At 58.9% G+C, this 19308-nt stretch overlaps 1 protein-coding gene across 5 annotated transcripts in view; it reads left to right on the top strand.

Moving 5' to 3' along the window:
* Positions 1–19308, top strand: part of SBNO2 (strawberry notch homolog 2) — a 42280-nt gene that overhangs the window by 12595 nt on the left and 10377 nt on the right. For 2 of the 5 annotated variants that reach the window (XM_070374268.1, XM_070374267.1), the window contains exons 2-10: positions 1671–1862; positions 4462–4535; positions 5151–5259; positions 16197–16370; positions 17778–17861; positions 18153–18249; positions 18654–18808; positions 18913–19046; positions 19126–19216. In XM_070374268.1, coding sequence (XP_070230369.1) covers positions 1743–1862; positions 4462–4535; positions 5151–5259; positions 16197–16370; positions 17778–17861; positions 18153–18249; positions 18654–18808; positions 18913–19046; positions 19126–19216 — 1038 coding nt within the window. In that variant the 5' untranslated portion in view covers positions 1671–1742. Of the gene's footprint in view, positions 1–1670; positions 1863–4461; positions 4536–5150; positions 5260–8829; positions 12440–12612; positions 12767–16196; positions 16371–17777; positions 17862–18152; positions 18250–18653; positions 18809–18912; positions 19047–19125; positions 19217–19308 lie in introns of those variants that run through there. The other 3 variants (XM_070374269.1, XM_070374271.1, XM_070374270.1) reach the window with 3 other exon arrangements.

Below are 19308 nucleotides of genomic sequence, written 5' to 3'. Positions count from 1 at the left end.
ACAGGACAGACAGGTCCCGTCACAGTAACCCCCCTTCCAGTCATGACTTCCCCATGGAGCATAGAGAGGCCTCCCCACGGGGACAGCCTCTTCCTCTGGAAGGATGTGATGCCCTGGGTTGTGATGTGGGGCCTGAGCCTGCAGGGCCAAACGCTCAGAATGGGTGTAACACAGGCCTGGCCTGCTGCCAGTGGGGGTCCCTGGGGCTCCATGCACCCCAAGGACAGCCCAGGGGTCCCCCTCCTGTGCCATTCGGCCATGGTCTCTGGATGGTGCTTCCCAAGGGAGCAGCCCCAGCCTCTGCAGGTGTGGAGCTGAGAAGCGCCTGGGAGTGAGTATAGGATTGGCCCCATGTAGACCTGTTGAGGAGTCTCTTAAATCAAGGAGCTTGAATTGAGGTTTTCTGTGATAGCGCAGTCACTTGAGTGGCTTGGGGTCTTGGAGGCTTCAGGTTCTATGGAGCTCCTGACAAGCCTTATGCCCAAACAGCCCATTCTCCTGATGATCAGACTGAGGCTCACAGAGCTCTGGGCCCCGAATCTTTGGAGGTTATCCAACCCTTAGACGTGGAGCTGGGTTTGACCATCCGCTTGACCGAGGCCACGGGTCCCAGAGCAGCCATGTGTTCCTCCTGGTGCCGCCAGGTCCTGCTGAGAGCCGGGGGGACTGGCGTCCTGCCAGCCTCTCTAGCCGAGGCGGGGCGGCCCAGCCCCCAGGCTTCCTGAAGGGCTGGATGCAGCCCCTGTCCCTCTGGACCTCGGGTGAGGCACTCACGGTCAGCGAGTGGGTGCAGGCGGCTCTCCCCGCCCCCCCGCAGGATTGCACAAGACTACGTGTGGCAGAGATTACTGGAAGTCCTGAGGATTTCTTCACTCAGGGCTTGGCCGGGAGTGGCAGCCGCCTCCCCTTCCTGCCTCTCTGGGTGATTAACGTCCCGAGGCCTTGTCCTGAGGGGCGCTCAGTCAGCCTGGGGTCCCCACCCTCCACTGGCGATGTGGCCTGCAGTATGTTGGTCTTACCCAGGCCATGGGCAGGTGGGCATGGCGGGGTGGGGAGATCACATGGGGCTGGGTCGTCCTGCTTTGCTTTCCCCAGCTGGGTGTCTGCCCCCTTGTCAGTGGGACCCTATGTGACCCTACCTAGCCCCACCCAGGTCTGGGGGCTCCTCCTGGCTCAGCCCAGCTGCCCAGAGAGCCTCGGCACACTTGACCTGGCTGCAGTAGGATGGGGCTCCCGTGGCCCTGCGGCCCCTCCAGCTCAGAGCTGCCAAACCTCTTCTCTTCCAGACACTAGTCACAGATCTGGGGGTGTGTCCCTGTGGCTCAAGCTAGGCTCCCAGGGCTCAAGGTTCCCTTTGTGGGTGGTGGGAGCAGCCCCGGAGCCCACAGGATTCAGGGGCCTGAGAACAAGGGTGGGAGTGCAGCAGGGCCCCCACTCCCAAGGGGCTGCCCTTATCCTGGAGGTCTTGGCCATTTGCCTAGGAGGGAGTGATGGGGCAGTTGATGGATCCCCCAGCATAGCCCCCGTGTGGGTGGGGTAGTCAGGTGGGCTGGGGTCATCTGAGGGTTCCCCTAGGGATCCTGCCGCCCCCAGCCCACTGTCCCCAGAGGCACCCTTCCCCATCCTTTGGGGTTGGAGGGCAACCTTGGGACATGCCTGTCTTTCCCCAGGTCATGATGCCACCACCGCGGAGCAAGAAGCCCAGATAGCTGCCCCTGCAGCCTGGCTCCTGGAGCCCCCTGATGCTGGCAGTGGGGCCCGCCATGGATGGGGAGCTCCCTCCGCACGAGGCCCCGCCAGCTGGCAGCGTCCTATACAGCCCGCCGCCGCTGCAGACCCCACTGTGTGGGCCCAGCGTCCAGGTGAGCCCCAGCCCCGGGTGTGTGGGGAGGACCCTCTGGGGGTCATGCGCCACCCCCGAGTCTCTCACACATTTGCTGTATGGTTTCTGATGCCAGGACCACAGCCGGCCCTTGGGAGGCTTGGCCTGGGTTACTGGCCCCACCCACGAGACATCAGTGGCTGGGATTGCTGGCCAGTCACGCTCATCCACTCTGCCACGGCACTTCTTTCTCCTTATTTTTCAAGACTTTATTTCTGAAGCACTTTTAGGTTCATGGGAAAACTGCACAGAAAGTTCCCATACAACCCTCCCCGCTCCCCTCCCCTCCGTTAGTGTCTCAGGGTCCTCAGGGTGCTGAGCCCAGGAGCCGGTGCCCATCAGCATCACTGTCTGAGGACCATAGTGACATTTGGTTCACTTTTATTGCTAGGTGTTCTGTGGGTTTTGACAGATGTCAGGTGACCTGTATCCCCTGGTTAGCATTACAGAGCAGTGTTGCCACCTAACCCCACTGCCCCATCCATCCTTCTCTCGAGTCTCACCTTTTTCAGAATGTCCTAGGGAGGACACTAGGACACTGTGTAGACTCTTCAGACCAGCTTCTTCCCTTTAATGATGTGCGTGCAGGGCTCTTCTGAGTCTTTCCATGGCTTCACAGCCCATTTCTTCCCATCGTCCACATGTCCCACGGTTGGTTTATGCTTCCACCTGCCGAGGGACACCTCACTCGCATCTGAGCTCTGACGGCTGCAGTGAAGAACCACAAGTGATAGAGTGACTGTGGGTGCTGGGCCTCCTCATGTCACAGAGGGTGTGGAGGCCTTGCACAGAGGGGCCAGCGTACTCCAGAGTCCGGCCTGCCTGGAGCAGAACAGGGCTCCTTCCCTGCAGAAAAGAAAAGAAGTTGAATGTCTTGGTGGGGAGACTTGAGCTGCTCGGCAGGGGGAGCAAGTGGGATGTGGGCTGTGTGGGCGCAGCAGCAGCAGCAGGTACACTCAGGCATGTCTTCCCCCGACATCTGCCGGGATGGAAAGGAAAGGCCGGCAGGGGGAGAAAGCAAGGATCCAGCTTGGGGTTCAGAGAGGCCGGGCACTAGGCCACTGGAGCAAGGCAGAGTTCCAGGTCAAGGGCCCAGAGCTGTCAGGAGGCACCCCAGACTTCCAAGTGTAGTATCAGACGGGGCTGTAGGTCATGCACAAACCCAGGATCCACCCCATGCTCAGCTGTGCCCACGAGGCGCCCTGACATGGCAGAGCACAGCAGCAGGTCAAGTCGAGCAGGCCTCACTGTTTGGTAGGGAGGGAGCGAAAGCAGATCCAGCTGAAGACCCCCCACAGCCTCAGGCCAGGCCTTCCCCCAGGCACACCTGTACCCATGTAGCTATGCCCACAGGGGCCCTGCCCTCCTCGGCCCTGCCTGTCTCCAAGCCTCTGCCCACCCATGCCCTCTCTGACTTGTGGCATGAGGTGTGTTCCTTCCTCACATGCCATGTCTCTCCGTTTCGTGGGCTTGGAGCCTGTGCCTGTCATTCTTAATAACCCTTCAGGATTCCTCCTCCTCAGCGTCTCATCATCTGCTTAATTATTTCCCCGTTGTTGCGCCTTTGGGGTGACTCTAGTTTTCTGCCGCTATAAATAGTGCCACTGTTTTCTCCCCGCTCCTGGATGAGTCCCTGGGGGTGTGCTTCTGGAGTAGAATTCCTGGGTCAGAGCAAGCCCCAGCTCAGGCAAGTTTGCAGACGAGGGAGCTCTTCTGCAGGGAGTAGGCTCCTGCCATGTCCCATGGTGGTGACCCAGGAAGCCAGCCACAGGCCAGGAGGCAAGATCTGCAGGGACAGCACATGCGGACCACAGGGGCTGAGATACTGGAATCTGGGGGAGGATGTTTGGGCCGAGATGGGGACCTGAGTACAGGGAGGTGCTGCGTGGGGGCTGAGCTTCTGCAGTTGGAGCCCACAAAGCAGGCTCTTGGGCTGTGCACAGAGCCTGTCTGTCTCTGGCCACTGAACGTGGGGGTGGCCCCTCAGGCCACACTGGGACTGGCCCACAGTATTGACACTAAGAGCTATCTTTTCTTTATCTGAAATTCCAATTTCATTGGCCAGGTTTCACTGGCTGTTCTGTATCTTATCTGGCAGTTCTATATTATCTGCTGCACTGCCTGAGCAGGAGTGTCATCTCCTTCATCAGTTTACATGAGGCCTGGGAAGCTCCTGGCTAATCTCCCAGGACGTTTTCCTCCCCAGGGGAGGGCCAGCCTCTTTTCTCCAGGCAGGCTCTGATTGGCTAGCCTGCATAGGGACCCATCTTGGGACCAGTCAAGTCCCCCAGGCCTGCCTTCTGAAGGCGGTGTCAGTCCCACTGGCTGTAAATATAAAATCCCAGGGAAGGCTCTGACTGATAGGTTGGGGTCATGTGCCCCCTCTCTGAGCCAGTCATATTCTATGGACCTTCCTGTTCACCCTGGCCCTCTGGAGAAACGGAGGCACAGTGAACCTGCTGGGAGGCCCCTGGTGGGAGAGGGGCTCAGTGCCCTCTGGACCCTGCCCCAGGGCAGTGGCGGGGACCAGGGACCCTGCCCCACCACCCCCTCCCCTGATGCCCACTGCTTTGTCATAGGACACCATGCTGCACTACCCCTGGTGGAACAGCTTCTCGCCCACGACATACCCAGCCTTCTCCAGCGAAAGCCAGTAAGTGTCCAGCTCCTAGGGTCCTGCTAAAGGGTCCCCACCCACAGGGCTTCACTTTGCTTCTCCATCCCACAGTTGGGACTAAATGGAACCAGAGCTGTCAGTTGGGGAGTGGGGCTTCAGTGTCCAATCAGGAGGGTTGAGACCCAAGCCCTAGACTGACCTGCTATGATCTGCCTTAACGAGAACCCTCCAGGGAGACAAGCAGCAGTAGTGGGGACAAGGGGCCCAGGAAGGGTCCCACTGTGGGGACATCATGTGGGCAGTGAGAAACTATGGGGCTGAAAGGAGCCTGGAGGGGAACTTCTCTTTGAAGGGCATTGGCAAGCTGGGTTTTGAAGGATAAATAGGAGTTTGCCGGGTGGGGAACAGGCCTGGAATCTGGCCAAGGAATGGCCTGTGCAAAGGGCATGAAAAGAGCATGCAGCCAGAGCCTCAAGGTTTTTCTGGGGTTCCGTGTCTGGGGATGTGGGCACGTGGGCCCTTCCTAAGCAGAGTTTCTGAGGTACCAGAATTGTTCTTGCAGGCTGGTGACCCCCACCTCTGTCCTGCATGCGGGGTGGGTGGGCAGAGTTCTACCACGCCCACCAGCTCAGCTTCCTTTTCCTCCTGCAGCCAGTTCATGAATTCCTCCTTCATCATGGGCCAGCCCTGCACGGACCCCAGCTATGGCCCCGCGGCCACCGCCCCCAGCTTCCCACCAAAGAGCAGTGATTTTCCTCAGGTAGGAGACCTTGGCTGGGCTGTGCGCCTCTTGGAGGTGTGAGTGCCAGCGGACGGGGCTTGTGTGGGGGGATAGCCGGTGTCACTTTTCCGTAGCAGGGATGCTGGGTCAGAGGTCATGTCACTGAGGCCAGGGGCCCATCTGCTGTCACTCTCACCTGCATGCAGGTCATAGGCCGTATCACAAGCGCTTTGCCCACGCGCTTTCTCCATTCGGGCGCCTTGGTGGGTCCACAGTCCCCATGCCTCGTCCAGGGGGTTCACAGGTGGTGCCGCGCTTCCCTCCACTCAGCAGCCCTTGATCGAGAGCTGCAGAGGGGTCTGCGGGAAGAAGCCCAGTGCTGTCCTGGGGGGGCCTTAATGCCAGGGTGACCCCCACCTGGGGGCAGGAAGTAGGGGCAACAGGGGCTGTGTGGTGCTGAGTCTCCCTTGGAAGCTTGGAATTCTCGGCCCCCAAGTGGCTTCTGTGTCTGGGCAGACTCAGCGCACAGTCTGGGGACGATCCAGTGGACCGGCTGGGGTGGGGGTGTCAGGTGCTCAGGTTTCCTTCCATAAAGTGGGAGCTTGTGGGCCCCACCAGGTGACAGGCTGAGGAAGGCCATGGACACACAGGCCAGTGCAGGCCTACTGGGCTCTCATGGACGAGGCCAAGGCCCTTCCGACTGGTCTACACCCACTGGGGACAGCAGGACTGGCCAGAGAGCTAGACGGGGCGGTGGGAGTGTGTGCTGCGATGACTGCATCCCCCCAAATTCACATCCTCCTGGGACCTCAGGATGAGAACCTACTCGGCTGTCGGGACTTTGTGGGTCAATTAGTAAAGACAGAGCTGAGGTCATCCTGGTTAGAGTGGCCCTAACCTTGCCAGAAGTCCCTGTAGAGACACAGCATGGGGAGGCATGTGATGAGGGAGGCAGAACCTGGGCACTGGGGAGGCAGGGAGATCCCAGAGCCTGGAGGCGTTGCCCCCATGCCATGCCCTGGACGCCTGCCCTGAACGCAAGATGTGTCTATCATTTGAGCTGCTCCATCACTGACCTTTATGGCTGCCCAGGAGGTGACATGATGGTCTTGTGGCCTGGGGAGCAGAGCCTGAGACCCCGGGGGACACCTGAGACCCTCAGGGCAAGGGTAGTGGGGTGGGGACAGGAGTCCCGTGGGTCTAGCCTCCCGGACTCTATAGAAGGATTTGCGGTTTCCACTGCCGGCCACTGGTCCGTGAGGACACCATTGACCACCAGAAGAGGAAGGTTTGTGGGTTCACACTCCCAGGGCGTCTGCCATGACCCCTCATCTCTGGGCATTTGCTAGCCATGCGCTGGCAGCTGATGGGCCTCTTGTCCACTGGGTCCAGGGCCTGACTCTGTGTCCAGGCTTGTTCCCTTGCTGGGACATCCTGTTCTAGATGAATGAGGCCTAGGCCATGCCGAGTCTAGGGCCAGTGGAAGCCTTTGTGGGCTGACCCAGCTCCTGCGGTGGCTCAGGGGCCTCGCTCCCCATCCCACTCAGCGCTTCCACCGTCTCCTGGGCTCTGTCAAGAATTCACACGGCTTCCGAGCCAAGAATCCCCTGGGGCACTACTGCATCCGCTTCTTGCCCCAGGTGGGAAAGAGCACCCTCATTGGAGGTGATTGGAGGTCACATTGGAGGTCACACATCCACCCAACAGAAGCTCAGAGTGTGGCCGCGGCCCACTCATCCTCCAGTCTCCCATGTGGGGGCCGACTTGGACCAGGTCTTCCTTTAAAGCAGTGAAACGTCTTCAAATGAGCTCTCACCCCATTGCCGACCATGGGGTCACACAGGTGCGAGACTGTAGTGCAGCCAGGGTCTGACTCTGTCGTCAGCATCCTCCATCTCCCCTGGGACCCCATGCCTGTAGCCAAAAGCAGGACAGAGTCCAGAGTGGGCCTGGCGTTCAAGGTTGTTCCCAGCCCAGCTCCTGCCTGGTGGGTCCACTCTGCTCCTGGTTCAGACTGAGTGACATCGCATGGTGGTTGGCACAGGGACAGCCCCAAAGACACCCTCATCTTGGGACCTGTGGACGTGTCACCTCATGGGGCAGAGGGGACTTGGCAGGTGGAATTAAGCTAAGGCCCCTGAAATGGGGTTGACCCCTGGGGTCACAGTGTCATCACAGGGTCCTTATAAGAGGGAAGTAGAGGGTCAGAGACATAGAGACAGGAGATGCTGCTCTGCTAGCTGTGAGGATGGAGAGGGAGAGGCTGTGAGCCAGGGATGTTGTACCTCTAGAAGCTGGAAAAGCGGGGAGCCAGTGTTCACTGGAGCCTCCAGAGGTTACCAGTCCCATGAACCCATCTCGTACTTCCGACCTCTAGAACCATGAAGTAATAAATGTGCTGTTGTAAGCCATGGAGTTCGGGGTAGTCTTATTACAGCCGCTTCATCACGTGAAGCCCTCATGAGGCCCATGACACATACCAGCAGCTGTTGCTCCTGTTAGTACATCAGGAGTTTTGGAATGGGGAGTGCAGACCTGGGCTGGCGGCAGGCAGTGGATGTACACCTGCAGGCCCTAACACATCCCCCTGGTAACTAAACCTGAGCCCTGAGTTTCCTGCTGGCCAAAGTGAAAAGGGAAAGACTGTTGGGGGGCTGTGTGACCCTCACAGCCCAGAAGCAGAAAGCTTCCCCCTGCCTTCCCTTGGGGCCTGGAGCAGTTCCCTGGAGGCTCCACACAGCCAGCTTGAGCCCAGGACCTGGTGGGGTCAAGCCTGCCTCTGTGTGGGGTCCCCATCCACCAGTTACCTGGGAGGGATCTACAGCCGAGGGAATTTGTTCAGCCGAGGGAATTTGTTCTGGGGGTCTAGGGCAAGAGGTCAGTCTGGCTCCCACTTGGAGGTAGCTCTCTTTGTCTGGACAGTCCTGGCCATCAGACCAGGCTCCCGCTGAACTGCCACAGCTGGGGGCCCTAGTTCCAGCCAGGGAGGGGTCCGCTGAAAATTTCATCCCTGATGCTCTTTTCTGTATGTTTGAAGGTTTTTATAAAACACAATGAACTTTAAAATGTTTTAGCCTTACAGGGACTTGGCTGGCAGTCCACTAGATTAGAACTCCTTGCTTCCAATGCAGGGGGATGTGGGTTCCATCCTTGGTCGAGGAGGTAAGGTCCTGCATGCCACATGGTGTGGCCAAAAAATAGAGAAAAAAAAAAAATCTTAGATTCTCAGCAAAGTGGCCAAAATGATACAGAAAATCCCTGAGCGCCCTGCCTCATCTTGTGGCTCATATGGTAAAGAATGTGCCAGCAGAAAGAATGAGACCCAGGTTCAATCTCTGGGTCGGGAAGATTACCTGGAGGAGGAAATGACAACCCACTCCAGTATTCTTGCCTGGAAAATCCCATGGACAGAGGAGTCTGACGGCCTATAGTCCTTGGGGTCGCGAAGAGTTGGACACGACTGAGCGACTAACACTTCCACTTTTCTCACTGCTTCACCCAGTTTCCCTGCATGTTACATGTACCAGCTTACATGGCCAAGGCCGACATCACAGGTGCAACCCACATGACTACACTTGTGTGCTGAGGCTTCGAGGAGAACCAACCAGGTGTCTATAGGGTGCCCCATGCTGGGAGGGGTCAGAGTCCCTGGCGGGAGGCCCCAAACATAACACATCAACTCCAAGGCCCTATCTCGTTGCTGATGGGTTGACTTAGACCCCTGCTGGGGCAGCGTCCACTGAGTCCCTCTACTGTGCACCACGGTTGGCACTAAGCCACTCAGACCCCTACACCCCTGACGGCTCGAGGGGCCCCATGTGGGGTCTCCAGGCCTGGGGTGTACTGTGTGTTTGGGGGATATGGCTTTTGTTCATTATTTTTTAAATTAAAATATTATTTGAATTTCTTACAATTTAGCAGTTTTAGTACATTCATAGTTGTACAACCATCACCTTTAGATCCAGAACATTCCATCCTCCAAAAGAAGCCCCACCCCCATGACCAGTCACCCCCACCCCCTTTCCAGTCCCTGACAACCAGGAACCTACTCTCTGTCTGTGGATTGTCCTGTTCTGGACGTTTCCCATCAGTGGAATCACACCCTACGTGTCCTCCTGCCTGCTTCTCTCACTGAGCATCGTGTTCTCAGGTCCCCTCCGTGTTGCAGCCAGGGTCAGGGCTTTAGCCTTTTTCCTGGCTGAATCATATTCCACTGTGTAGAGGGACCACATTGTGTTTATCCATCCTGTGGATGAACTTGTGGGTCATTTCTGCTTTTCCACTACTGTGAATCGTGCTCGTGTGAACATGCATGTACAGACTTTGCTGTGAGTGTGTGTTCCAGATGGGACTGAATCTCCTCGGGGGGATGTTTGGGGCCTTGTTAGGGTCCGGGCTGAGGGGGAGTGCTCAGCCTTCCAGACAATTGTTCAGGCTTTGTACCTCCAGCTGCCCCTACCCCTCCAGGCCCTCCTCTAGTCCTCCTTTTTCTGGAGTCCTGGCTGCAGGGGTAACCAACCCGCCCTCCTCTGTTGCTCCCCAGTGCCCAGCCCCCTGCAGCCCCCCGGGAGCAGGTGCTACCCTGTCCCTTCCTCATAATCTTCCCTGGATCCTTGCATCTCTGCCAGGCCCTGGGGAAGGGGACTCTTTGCAGTCCACTGAGCCCTTCTCTGTCTGTCGTCAGGGTGAGCATGTGCCCTGAGGGTCCCTCCAGGCATCCCAGGTGGGCCTGGATGAGGGTGCTGTCCGTTTGCCAGCTGGGCTTCTGGGAAACAGGATGAGGTCATAGCTTGGGGAAAGTGCTTCGCAAACTCTCAGCAGCATCCTATGCGGGTTGGGGGGAGGAGCAGCATCATCTGCGTTGCGGGTGTATCTCCCACAGTTGGAGGCCCCGCCTACCCAGCCAGCAGTTCCCACAGCTCCTGGTACTGGCCGCCAGCACAGAGTTGCTTCCCACGGGAAGCCCCTGGTTCACTTCCATGGCCAAGGCCCCTGCTCCGGGGTCCTCTGAGGGGAGGGCCTGTCCTGCCTCTCTCAGCACCTGGGCCCCAGGTGTCCCGGGATTGTGGTCCCATCACACCCCTCTCACCTCCATCTTCACCCAGTCTTCTCTTGGTACACATCCAGATCTCCTTTTGTAAGGGCACCAGCCATTACTTTAGCATGACCACATTTTAGTTGACTATTTCTGCAGCAACCCATCCCCAAAGAGGGTCCCATCATGGGCCTCACCCACCCCTACGTGCCCAGCCCGGTGGTGGCCAGGGGACCCGAGAGCGTCCTGGCAGCTGGGCAGCCCCATGCCAGTCAGGGACGACCAGCCATCTGGTGATGAGATACAGGGGACCGAGTGTGAGCCCACTCCTGGCAATCTGACCAGTTTCCTGCCCCTGAAATCTAATAACAAAAGTTTGTGCTTGTCCTTTGTGGGTCTTATCATCATGTCAGTTTCCTAGTAGTTCTTTTTAAAACTGAGACAGAATTTACACATCTTAAAATTTATTCCTCCAAAGTATATTTGCACAGCTGTACAACCACCACCTTTATGTAATTCCAGAACAATTCCATTACCCTAAAAAGAAACCCCATCCTCATTAGCAATGACTCCCCAGCCTCTGATAATCAGGCACTCTCTATGTCTGTGGATTGGCTTGTTCTAGACATTTCCCATCAGTGGAATCACACCCTGTGTGTCCTTTGTCTGCTTCTCTCACTGAGCATTGTGTTCTTGGGGTCTGTCCACATGGTAGCAAGTGTCAGGGCTTCCCTGTTTTCCATGGCTGAGTGATGCTCCCGGATATGGAGAGACACGTGGCTGTGTTCACCTTTGGGTGCTTTGCATGTGTGGGTTTCCATGTGGACCTGTGTCTCTGTTGCCCCTCATGGGTGCCTGGCGGTGGAATCACAGGGTCGTGGGGTGACTTTTCTGAGGACGCTGCCCCGTTTCACAGCCCACCTGCCGTGTGGGGTTCCAGTTTCTCCTCATCCTCCCACACTGGTCCCTGCCGGCTTCATGGATCCAGCCATTTGGGCTGGTGTGGAGTGTGTCCTGCTGGTTTCAGTTTGCATTTCCCTGTTGCCAGACTGTGTACGTCCTTACCTCTCCTGGTTGCCATTTCTACATGTTCCTTGCCTTCAGCAGTGGCCTCCAGGCCATGTGCCCCCCCACCTCCTCCCCAGCTGTGGGCTGCAGACTGAGTGGGGCTGCAGCATTGGGCCAAGTTCTCCCTGACCTCTGGGACCCTCCCCAACTAGAGTCCCGGGGCACTGGGCAGGTGCAGGGAGGCCTACAGGCCCACCTGCTTCTCCTGGATATGGGCCAGCATTAAACTGTCCTGGGATGGGGGTGATCAAAAGAAATAGTCCAGGATGGGGCGCCCAGCCTGATGGCTTTGTGCTCCCCAGCCACTGGCCCTGTTTGTATCTCTCCTTCTGTGCTGGGCTATGGGTCGCAGGGGGAGATGGAGCTGGGGAAGGACAGAAACCCCTCGCCAAGGCAGGAATGGGAGCTAGGTGGGATCTCAGAGCCCTGCCAGGGTGGCCCTCTAAGTGGGAGGTGGCGGGGAGGCTACAGCATAGGCAAAGGCCCTGGGCTGAGCCTCCTGGAGAGGCAGACACTGAGGGTCAGCTCTAGGGCAGCCAGGACAGGCAGTGAAGGTCAGGGTGTAGGCTGAGGAACCGAGGGCAGACCCAGGAGGGGCCAGCCTTGGTTTCCTCCCTACAGCACGGGGTCTACGCCCTTGAGTTCCTGCTATGGGCACCCCCAGGACAGCCATGGTCCCTGCCAGGCACAGTTGGGCCTGGGCTCTGGGGGGCAGCGATTTGGGGAAACTGAGGCTGGGGCGGGGAGGGTGCCAGGGCAGCAAGGTACAGGCCAGCAGCAGCAGGGTTCAGGCTGGTGGCGGCAGGCCGGCATTGTTGACAGCCGTCTGTGGCTAGAATCCGCCCCGTTCAGTAATTCTCTGCACTCTGCCAGTAATCGCCCTGACTTACCAGGCAGGCATCATTTCCTGAAAGTCAGCCGGCCTTAGGGGAAGTAGGCGCCGGCGGTGACTAAACCAACATGCAAATGCAGCCGGGCGGGCGCAGGCTGAGGGCTGAGGGCCGGCCGGGCTGAGCCCCCGCGGTCATGAGGCAGCCGCTCCCGCCACCTCCCAGAGACCCTGCCATCACCATGTCCCAGCTGCGCTTCTGGCTGCAGTTCGCCACTATCGGCAAGGTAATCCCGCTCCTGCCAGGCGCCCAGGGCTGGTGGGGTGGTGGGGCGGCGCGGGGGGAGGGGGGGTGGGCGGGCCGGCCCGTGGGAACAACCAGGGTGGGGGTGGGGAGGCGGGCTCCGTCCGGCTTTTTTGGCAGCCAGGGTGATTCCGCTGGAGTTTTCCGGGCAGAGCCACGTGGGATGTGGGGACAGCCAGGGAGGGTAGGCAGCGGGGAAACAGGGGGCCAGAGCCACCCCACCTGGAGTCTCGGGGGCATTCTGGGCACAGCGGCACTGGCTCCATGGGACCGGGTGGGGCACGGCTTGAGACGGGCTCTGATGGGACAGGTAGGAATGGTCCTTTCCTGTCCTTCTGTCCTCCCATCCTTCCGTCCCCCCTTCCCTTCATCCTCCTCTTCTCCATCCCCCTGACCCCATCCTCCCATCCCTCTGTTTCCCGGTCTGCCCTCTGGGCCCTGGATCTGTGTCGAAGGGCGTTTCTGGTGTCGCTTCCCCAGCTGGGAGGGGTTGCTGAGCAGACCCAGAGCCAGGTCCAGCCTCGGGGCTGTCCTATTCCGTCCTGCTGGGTACTCGTGGTGGACGTGAGGGGGCATTGCTGCGTGGGCAGCTCCTCCAGGTCCCCCCAGCTCCTCACTGGTCCGGGGTCTCTGGGATGCTGAGAGAACTGTCAGGGTAACCAGCCAGCTCCCCACTCGGGCTGCAGTGGAAGAAGCAGGGTGGGGACACAGGTCAGGAGGTGACGGGGGGTGGACACAGGCTGCTGAGTTGGCTCTGGTGAGGGCCGGGGAGCTGCTGCCCTGGCCTGACTGGGCCCTGGGACCCAGAGAGGGTGGATCTGGGTTCAGGTCATCTTGCAGGTCTGCTGTGGCTGCCGAGGGTCAGGTCCTGACATGGGCAGGCGCCTTCTCACTCGAATCCAAACACCCACCCTGCGCAGGGCAGGAGGGGCCCTGGGAGCCCCACCCCCAACCCTGGTGACCCCAGTGAGGCCCCACCTCCCTTTGCCCCTGAGGATTCAGGGGCCCCCAGACGATGCTGGCTGCCCTTCTGGGCATCTGGTAGGGACAGTGTCCACAGACAGGGGAGAGGGCACCCACTTCTTTAATAAATTGTACTTTTCAGAACAGGGTTAGGTTTATAGCGAAGCTGTGGATCAGTTCAGGGTCCCCATGGGTCACACCTCAGCTCAGCACCACCTGCATCCCAGCTGATGGGCTGGTGCTGATATGTCATCCTCAGCCAAGGTCTGTACGTCCCCTTGTCCTCTCTGCCCCAGGACCCCATGTCACCATGCCCCCTTGGTCTTGCCATTGTCTCCCCTTGGGAATGGGGGCCTGGGCAGTTGTGAGTGGAGAGCTCGGGTCGGTTGTCCTGCAGGATGTCCCCAGTCTGGGCTTGTCTGGTGTTTTCTTATGGTCACCCTGGGACCATGGATTCCTAGGGGAGGGACCCAGGAGGAGACGTGCCCTTCTCATCTGTCACACCAGGGGTCCCTGCTGCCAACCTTGACCTGACCTCCTGGCTCCTCCATGGGGGAGGGGGTGTCCTTCCTCTGCACGCTGTCCTGGGAAGGGTCTCCATGCAGCCCTCTCAGAGGGTATAGTTCCCTTCAGCCCAGGGACTCTACCATGGTCAGGGCTGGCCCCCCAGCCCTGCCCCGCTTCTTGCCCACTGCTCAGCAACTGTTCTGCCTTCAGGGAGCAGGGCAACCCCTCAGGGCTCCAGGTCTGCTGGCTAATGGCTCGGGCCATCATCACTCTGCCCAAGCTCAGTGCCATGCACTGAGGAGGACCACGCAGATGTGGTGCCAGGGGATTTCAACAATGACAGCTGTCCTTGCTTGTACCCAAACCCACCCCAGCCAGCCTCAGTGTCTGGGGACCTCCTCATTGTCCACCAGGCTCAGGATGGGCCACCTCTGACCCCAGCTGACCAGGGATGGGCTGGGGAGCAGGCAGGCCAGACCCCCCAGCCCTCACTGCCTCAGTGTCCCCTGAGATGGGTGCTCTGGCCTGTTGAGTCACCCAGCTCTTGTGTGAGGGTGCCAGGAGCCTCAAGTGGATCACGGAGCACCTCTTCCCACTCCTGGGGTTGGCATTCCCCTCCTGCTTCCCTTCCTGTTCTGTCCCAACCTCGAAGATTTTATTCACTGCCTCGCCTAGATTTCACCAGGTCATGGGGTCCTGCCATTGCAGGTGGTGGGGGAGGCTGGGGTCTGTCCCCGCAACACCGTGAGACCAGGCTGTGGATGGCAGGGGGCAGAGGCCAGTAGGAGCCTAGTGGGCAGAAAGCTGTCCTTACAAACCCCCCAAGCCAGGGCAACCGGGTTGTGGGAAGCCGTCTTCCCAGGGCCCCCAGCCTCAGACTGGCTGACCTGGCCCTGACCCTGCCATGCCCCTTCCTGCCATTCCCCCTGTCCTCTGGGCATGGTGGGTCCCACCTGCCTGTTTGGGTTCCCCTGCCTGCTAGCATGGGAGCATGGGGGTCTGGGGAAGCTGGTCAGTGTCACCTGGAGGTTCCTTCACCCCAGGGCCGGGGCAGGTGGTTTGCATGTAGATCAGTGGGAGGGGAGCCCCAGAAACACTCTGCAGGGGGGTGGGGCAGGGCTTGGCACTGCCTGAGCCAGGATGCCTAGTCTTAGTGACTTGGGGGGGACGTCCCCCTCTACCCCCCCCACCCAGCCAGGAGCTAGCTCACCTGTGGCCTCCAGGCCCCAGCTGGGCACATCGGGTGGGCCCCACTCCCCAGCATCCCTTCCTCCCCAGAGTCCACTGATCTTGAGTCCCTAGGTTGGAGACCCAGCTGGTCTGTCCCTCCCATCTTCCTTGCCTCCCCCACCCCCTGCCACAGGTTAGTGGGACACATGCAGCCTTCCTGGCAGCCTGCCTGAGCCCACCTGGCTGTGGCCCTCCAACTGCCCTAGTGGGCGGGTGACCTGTGGAAGGTGCGCTGGACTGGGTGCTCCCAAAGGGCTTGTTCCCTCCTCCTCTGCCTTGGCCCCACCTCCTCCTTGGCCCCTCCCTGCTCAGGAAATGCTCTCACTGACATGCCCTCTGGGACCACAGTCTGTCCATAACCCCTGCCCCATGTCAGGCAGGCTTGGGGGCTCATTCCCTGGAGTGATTAGCTGAGCGTACCCCACATTCGGGCACGGAGGGGCTAAGGGAGGTGGTTGGGGCCTTCACCTTCCCCAGCTTCAGGCACTGGGGGGGCCCCCTGCATCTTGGTATCACCCTTCACAAGGATGGGTGTGCCCTAAGTAGACTCCAGCGTGTACTTGTGGGGTCTGCTTTCTCTTACCTCCCCTTCCTTTTCCCCTTTCTTTTTTAAAAAGAAAAACCAGCTTTATTACTATAATTCACATACCATACAGTTGACCCATTTGAAATGTGTAATTCAGTGTTTACAGTGCATTTACAGAGTCATGCAAGTGTCATCTCTGTTTAGTTCCAGAACATTCCATTACCCCCCGAAGATACCCCATCCCCAAGAGCAGTCACTCCCCTCTCCTCCCCAGCCCCTGACCACCAGGAACCCACTCACTTTGTGCGTCAGCCTGTTCTGGACGTTTCCCATCAGTGGAATCACATGCTACGTGTCCTTCTCTGTCTGCTTCTCTCACTGAGCATCATGTTCTCAGGGCCCATTGCGTGGTAGCGAATGTCAGGGCTTTATCTCTTTCTATGGCCAAGCATCATCAATGGCATGGCTGGGCCTGTGGCTCTGCCGGTGTGGCCTCACAGCCGCCCATACCTAGCCTGTCTTCCAGGACTCCTCATACCTCGATGACCTCTCCAACGCTTCCATCTTCTCCTCATCCGTGGACTCCCTCTCGGACATAGCCGACACGCCTGACTTTCCGCCCGCTGACAGCCTCAGCCAGGTGCCTACCATCTGGGACGTGAGCACCGGCCCCTCCGCCCACGACAAGGTCAGTGCGCCCAGCCTCCAAGCTGGCAGCCATGCCAAGGCCACTCAGACCCAGACAACACTGCTACTCAAGGTTGCTCCTGTCTCCTATGTGGGCCTAAAGATGCAGGGGCTCCCAGGGGGAAGGGGGACTCTGGGGAGCACAGCACACACTAGTGGATATTGGTGGATATCTGCCCAGCTGCCTGACAGGTTCAGTGCCTGTGAAACCCCTGGACCCTCAGGAAGGGTTAGGGAGATGTGACATGCCCAGAGCAGGTGCAGTAGGCAACGCAGGCCCAACCCACCTCTGGCTGCAGGGGCCCAGTGGGGCAGTAACCCTGCCCTCCCCTCACCAGGGCCCTCCCACCAGCTCCTAGCCTCTGCCAGGCCCAAGCGGGCAGCTGAAACCCCACACGTACTCCTGCTGCGGCCAGCAGGGCTGCAGGAACCTGACTCAGCCTTCCAGGAACCTGAGCCCGAGGCTGTTTGTTTGTTTTTGTTAATTAAAAAAAAAAAAACGGGAGAGGGAATTGAGGGTAGGTTTCTGATCTCCTTGTACCTCATTTCCATTTTATTTTCATTTCAAGAAAACTTTGTGTGTTTTTTTTGTTTTTAACTTCCCTGGTTAAGATTTTTTTTTTAACTTCCCTGGTCCAGGGGCTAAGATTGTGCTTCTGCCATAGGGAAACACAGGTTTGATCCCTAGATGGGGAACTAAGATGCCGCATGCTGCACAGCACAGGCCCCCCCCTCCAAAAAGAAAAGAAAAGGAAACTACACTTTGATTAAAAAAACAAAAGTTTGTTTTTACTTTCCTTCCAGTTTTATTGAGATGTAATTGACACATGGCACTAAGTTTAAGGTGATGCCCACACAGCACAACGATTGACTTGCATATGTCATGAAAAAGGACCACAATAAGTCAGTGAACATCCACTGTCTCGTATCGATATAACAATAAAGAGATAGAGGGACTTCCCTGGTGGTCCAGTGGTTAGAACTTGGCACTGTCACTGCTGGGGGCCTGGGTTCAATACCTGGTTGGGGAGCTAAGAGCCCACAAGCCACACAGCATAGCCAAAAGAGGAAAAAAAAAAAAGTAGAAAACCTTTTTTTTTTCCTTGTGCCTAGAACTCCTTGCATTTACTGTTAATTTTCATATACAACGTACAGCAATGTTGTCTACTTATCATGCTGCCTCTTGCGTTCCTAGTTCTTATGTGTCTAGTGCTTTGTATGCCCCTAGTACTTATTTATGCAGCAGATCTAAGCAGGCAGACAGCAGGAGGGAGGCTTGTAGCCAGCTGAGGGGCTTGAGGACAATCAGGCGAGCCCTCCTGGAGGCTGGGGGCCTATCCAGGCACTTCAGCCCCACCTCTGGCCTGCAGGCTCATGCCCCCTCTCCCTGCCTCTCTCTCCTCTCCAGCTGTTCCCGCCCAGTGGGACATTTACAGGCCTCGAGGACCCTGTGTCCTCCCTCTCCAGCACCCCACTTCTCATCAGCTACCAGGTGAGCCAGGTACCTTCCCTAGCCCTGCCCAACCCTCCCGGACACCAGGGAGGGCCACTCAGGCACTTGCTGTGTGCAGTCTGGGCCAGCTTGGGAGCACGGTCTATTTTACAGACGGGAAACTGAGGTCCCAGGGAGGCACCATGCTGTGGGGGGCAGGTGGGGAGGGTAACACCTTCCCATCACCTGAGTCACTGGGCTGGCTAGTGGTTCAGGCTCCTGCCCCTGACGGGGAGGCTGGCGGGCTGCAGGGGACAGGACAGTCCCCAGTGTGACAGCATGTCTCCCCAGGCTCAGAGTCAGCCTGAGGAGGACGACGAGGCTGAGGAGGATGAGGCGGAGGAGCTGGGTCACGCGGAGACGTACGCTGACTACGTGCCATCCAAGTGTGAGTATCCTGCTATGGAGACTCCTAGCTGCACAGCGCCCAGGGCCTGGGTCCTCTGGCCTGGGGCGCCCATTTCGGGGGTCTCTGAAGGTCCCAGGGAACCTTAAACTGCCAGAGCAGGTGTGGGTGGGCTCCTGAGGGACTCTTCTGTAATCAGGGTTGTTTGTGGTCCTCACCTGGCACAAAACCAGCCGCAGGCCAATGTTGCAATGGAGAGGCAGGCCGCCTTCCTCTGCACCTGGGAGGGTTTTAGGAATCTGCCACTAGCTGGCACTACGCTGATGGGCCCTCCCTTCCACTTCGTGGGGCGTGCCCCACCCATCCTGGCCCCAGGTGGACCTCCCTAGTGCCCTGGTCACATCCGGGCCACACCCCTGACCTGCCCCCTCTGCACATCCCTACAGCCAAGATTGGGAGGCAGCACCCGGACCGTGTGGTGGAGACCAGTACGCTGTCTAGCGTCCCGCCGCCAGACATCACCTACACCCTCGCCCTGCCCTCCTCAGACAGCGGGGCCCTGTCTGCCCTGCAGCTGGAGGCCATCACCTATGCCTGTCAGGTGATCCCGGGGTCTCCCACCGGGTCTGCGGCCTGCGTGGGGATAGTCTCAGTGCCCACTCTGACCCTGTCGCACGCTGACCCCCTCTTCCCCCACCCCCGCAGCAACATGAGGTCCTGCTCCCCAGTGGGCAGCGCGCAGGCTTCCTCATTGGCGATGGCGCGGGTGTGGGTAAGGGCCGCACGGTGGCCGGCGTCATCCTGGAGAACTATCTGCGGGGCAGGAAGAAGGCCTTGTGGTGAGCTGCCTCCCCTGGGTGTGGGGCGGGCCCGCAGCCGGGGAGGGGGCTCCTGAAGCCTACTGGCCCGCAACCCCAGGTTCAGCGTCTCCAATGATCTCAAGTACGACGCAGAGCGCGACCTCCGGGACATCGCCGCCCCCGGCATCGCGGTGCACGCACTGAGCAAGGTGGGGTGGCCGCAGCCCCAAACCTGGTGTGGGTCGGGGTCACGGAGCCCAGCTCTGGCCAAGCCACCTCATGCACAGATGTCCGCCCTCTC

Source organism: Bos mutus, chromosome 7 (assembly GCF_027580195.1).
Source record: "Bos mutus isolate GX-2022 chromosome 7, NWIPB_WYAK_1.1, whole genome shotgun sequence".
In the NCBI taxonomy this organism is placed as follows: Eukaryota; Metazoa; Chordata; class Mammalia; order Artiodactyla; family Bovidae; genus Bos; species Bos mutus.
This window is presented reverse-complemented; position numbering and strand designations above follow the sequence as displayed.